Genomic DNA, 4,497 nt, shown 5'->3' with positions numbered 1-4,497 from the left:
ACAATAGATGACGGCTAGGGTTGTGCGAGAGGGAGCGAGTGAACTGAGTTAGGGTTCACTCCACTGGCCAGCACCTTCTTATATAGGCCGTCGGGTAGATGGGCCTGGGCTCAGGCCCACGACCGAGTCCGCGAACAGCCCACAATCCAACGTCTCGGACAGTGGCACTTCCGAAAGCGACTCGTTAATTAATACAAGATTAATTAACCATTCTTTACCGGCAAAAATAAGCTTCGACTCGGCTCATTCACGAAACCCGCGGCGCGCGCGCGTTGTGACGAGGCGAGGCGGGCGGCGGAGGAGGAGGAGCGCGCGTGCACAACTCCTATTCCCAAACTCCCAATAGCAAGTGATGGAGCAACCCTTATAAAGAGGTCTCACTCTTCTTACTATAGCAGTATGGTACTAAACTTTCCACACTTCCCACCATTTGCCGTACACATGCACGTGCCTTAGAGATTAACTAGGGATTATTGTCTTATATGGGCCTAAGCCCATCCGTAATCCATCAGTCTCGTCATCGCGCACACATGACGAAAAACACTAGCCTTATCGCCCCCAAGGAGGCGACAAGAATCTACAGCAGAGCTCCATTGACTCTGTCCCGATAGACGAACTCGAGGAGAATCAGAGCCGGGAAGATCAGCTGAAAAATGAATCGTTGCCATTCGCCCGAGCGTCATCCCTGCGAGGACTAAAACCCCCTAATCTAGACTACTAGCCAAAACAATAGCATTGGGATTTCCCTCCTGGTCACCGGCCACAGAATGACAGATAAAGGTGAGGGATAAAGGAGAGGCGAATCCGATGCTCGTCGGTGAAGCTTGGAGGGGACAAGGTCTTCACCTTAGCCACCACTGTTGTGACGGTGAAGGAAAACGAGTTTCGAATTCTAGTATGTTTAAAAAGTAATAATCTGACTAGGCTGAGTTGGGCCACTTTTGTTTAATGAAAATGTCAAAAAATGTAATGAATTTAGCATCGTGTAGATGAAAATCATCCGGCTTGTTTAAATCCCATTTGAAATGTATGAGAACGGGGTTAGACGCGGACAACTACAGGTGTTGAAAATATCGAGGGGTAAAAGAAAGTTGCCCATAAAAAATAAATCAAAAGTGCGTCTTCTTCCTCGGTCGCTCCACCCAAACCCCACCGCCCACTCACCACTCTCACTCGCGGCACGGTCCGGCGGCGCCAGCCATCTCTCCAATGCATCCTCCACCTTCTTTCTCGCAATCTCTTCCCGAGGCTGCGGCCAGGAGCAAGAACCCCAAACCCCGCGCGACCGCCGATGAGGATGACCCGGACCTGCCCCCACGGGAGGCGCCCCCCGGAATACCTGGACTGCTGCACGACTGGAATCGCGCGGGGGCGGCGGAGCGCCTCCCTGAAATCCGCGCCAACCTTCTCCTCCTGCCCCAGCCCGCCGCCCCGTCCCCGGCTCCGTCCGCCGCGGGTCTCCGCGCACTCGGCCTCCTCAGCTTCGTCCACCTCGACCTCTCCTCGCCCCCTTCCTCCGGCGCTCCGCGCCGCGACCTCGTCGCCGCGCTCATCGCCAATTATCTGTCCATCCGTGAGTGGAGCTACGCACGAGGCGTCGGGTTCGAGGTTTCCCCTGACACCTTCGCCGACGCGCTCTCCCTCCCAGCCCCGCGAAGTACCGCGCCGGTCGATCACGACCCCCCGGCCGGCGTCGACCCCGCCGCCGTGGCCTCCGCCGCGACGGAGTTCATGAAAGCGTACATCTTGACGCCGTTAGCGGCCACCAACGGCGGGAAGCTGCCCATCTATGTCAAGTCGGCGGCGCGGAGGGTGAAGGATGGGATGGCGCATACTGTCGACTGGACATTTCTACTCTGGCGCCTTATGGTGGAGGAGATGTTCGAGCTGAGGAAGGGGATGAGGACCGATTGGGCGTGCTACTACGGCGCATACCTGCAGAGGCTCATCTGGGTGAAGAGGCCGGACCTGTTCTTGCCACCACCGGTGGCGCCACCGGAGCAAGCGGCATCGGCGGCAGGAAACAACCACCGGTCAAATGCCGACGACAATCAGAAGCTCTGTTCAGAGCTGGAGTCCAAGATGCAGGAGTGTGAAGCGAGATCACAGCGGTTTGAAGCGGAGGTTGAGGCGAAATCAAGGCAACTTGATGCTCTAGCTGCGCAGTATCACAACGAAATGAGGAACCTTGAGCAAGATAAGAAAAGGCAACTTGATGCTCTAGCTGCACGGCATCACTACGACATGAGGAACCTCGAGCAAGATAAGAAAATGTTGCAGGATGAGGTGCACACAGTCAAGCTGCTGAATCAGGCTCTGGTTTGCAAGGAAACAGAGAGCAGGGATGAAGTGCAGCGGGTTCTGAAAGAGCTGACTCATGTGAGCAAGCAGCTAGCAGAGTTGAAGGATGCGATGCACAAGGTGGAGTCACTTAACCAGGCTCTGGTTAACAAGGAAACGAAAAGCGACGATGAACTTCGACGAGGACAGGAGGAGATGACAGATGTGAGAAAGCAACTAGCATATTTACAGGAGGAGATGCGCGCCATTGACTTGCTCAACCAGGCCCTGGCTAGTGCCAAGGAAGCGAAAGACAATGAATTGGAGAGGGTTCGGAATGAGCTAGTACATGTAAGGAAGCAAGCAGGGCATTTGGAAGAGGAGATGGACATACTGGATTCAATCAACAAGGCTCTAGTTGCCAAGGAAAGGGAAAACAGTGCCGAGTTGCAAGACATCCGGAAAAAGATGAAAGATCTAAACGATGAGCGTGAAGGGCTAGAGTCAGACAACAAAGTCCTGACAACCATGGAAATAAGAAGCAACAACGAGTTGCGAGTCGTCCGGAAAACGCTGATAGATGTAAGCGAGCAACTAGTAACTTCCTCTACTTTTGCACCACATTTCATCATATCATCACTAATTCCCTTCGTGATCGATCTGTTCCAACAATCTCTCACATGTTCATGTGATAATTCTGCTTTATGTCTCATCAAGTCATCGTACTGTCACTAATTTTACTCGTGATCGATCTTGTGCATTTTTTGCAGGGTTTGCAGAATTTTACGAATGGACATGCACACATAGGTATCAAAAGGATGGGCGATCTTGACCTCAAAGAATTTGCAAAAGCTTGCAAGCAAGATTTATTACAAGAGGATGCACAAGTTGATTCCTCTGTTCTTTGTTCGAAGTGGGAAGCTCGAATTGCAGACTCAAACTGGCACCCTTTTGAGGTCCGCATGAATGATGATGGTAAAGAGAAGGTATGGATAGTCTCCCTGCTACTTGTGTAAACATTTACATCTTGTTATAGACTCGCAATCATTTCCATTGTTCCATCTGACAGTACATGCATTACCTGGTGTAGGAAGTTCTGCTAAAGGATAATGTTAAGCTTCGGGAGTTAGAAGAGCACGGTGAAGAAATATACACTTTGGTGACAAAGGCGCTGCTTGAAATCAACGAGTACAACCCCAGTGGCCGCTATCTGGTACCGGAGCTATGGAACTACAAGGATGGCCGGAAAGCAACACTGGAAGAGGCCATCAAGTATATCCTGAAATCACGCAAGAGGAAGCGGTGAGCCCATGTACCTGCAGGCTCCATGTGCTCCCTTGGCTTTCATAGAGCTAGTACTTACACCTTGAACTAGACATAATGTGATTTAGTGTTGGTAGATTAGTTGGGTCTTCGTAGTGCTTCACTTGTTCTTACAGATCATGCAACCAGATTAACAGTGATCGCCTTTTGGTTGATAAGGTTTACCAGTTTAGTAGTTTAGTTAGATTCTCCTATTGTACCATTTACATGGATACTGGTACTAATCTCAGACTGCAGACTACCGCTTCTATCTTTGTATATGTGCAGTTCCTGCCATTGGAAATCTTGTATAAAGGGGTAGTTAAACTTTAATCGTAGGCATGTACGTACTGTTTTCATGTGTTAATATGTTTGGAAAGTTTAACCTTGTTTTAAGTGATTTCCAACCTAAGAATCCCTTTTATGTGGTTCATCCTGTTATGGTTTATTTTACCATGGTATTACCAAAATACCAAAATATTGTGTTTAAGTGTCATGTTCTACATTTAGACATCTAATGTTACCTGGCAAACATTGGTTCTTGACCAAGTTCTGCTACCACTCATTCTGTCACGAGTTCAGCACAAGAACTTACTATTGCAGCGGGCAATGGTACGGAAAATGCTGCCCCGATTTATAAAGAAAAAACGAAGGCGCATAAGTTCAGCCAGTGATATTTCAGAAGGTCCATGTTTTAGGCCAGGGAGAAAGTTCGGTCAAAAGGATGGGATATGAATCACCTTCTCACCAACAACACAAAATGAGTGGGACTGGGGAGACACAGAGGGATCATGCGCTTCTTGCTATGACAGTGACCACTGATTCAGAAAATGCTCCGTCTGGTTCTAATGAAAGGCAGAAGCGCATAAATTCAGGCAATAATATTTCAGAAGGTCCATGTTCTAGGTTCCAGAT

The 4,497-nt window shown here is 49.6% G+C and overlaps 1 protein-coding gene across 2 annotated transcripts; it reads left to right on the top strand.

Moving 5' to 3' along the window:
• The first annotated feature begins 1,006 nt into the window (after positions 1–1,006).
• Positions 1,007–3,967, top strand: LOC109756067 (uncharacterized). Of its 2 annotated transcripts, none has more exons than XM_020314933.2 (3): positions 1,007–2,862; positions 3,060–3,266; positions 3,371–3,967. In XM_020314933.2, the coding sequence occupies exons 1-3, from the start codon at positions 1,210–1,212 to the stop codon at positions 3,584–3,586; spliced, it is 2,076 nt and encodes a 691-aa protein (XP_020170522.1). In that variant the 5' UTR covers positions 1,007–1,209; the 3' UTR covers positions 3,587–3,967. The 2 variants fall into 2 exon arrangements, with proteins under 2 accessions (XP_020170522.1, XP_020170521.1); XM_020314932.4 differs by having other exon boundaries at positions 1,010–2,862; positions 3,051–3,266.
• The last annotated feature ends 530 nt before the right edge of the window (positions 3,968–4,497 follow it).

Source organism: Aegilops tauschii, chromosome 6, assembly GCF_002575655.3.
Source record: "Aegilops tauschii subsp. strangulata cultivar AL8/78 chromosome 6, Aet v6.0, whole genome shotgun sequence".
Lineage (NCBI taxonomy): Eukaryota > Viridiplantae > Streptophyta > Magnoliopsida > Poales > Poaceae > Aegilops > Aegilops tauschii.
The sequence above is the reverse complement of the archived record's forward strand: the minus strand, read 5'-3'. Positions and strand labels throughout refer to the sequence as shown.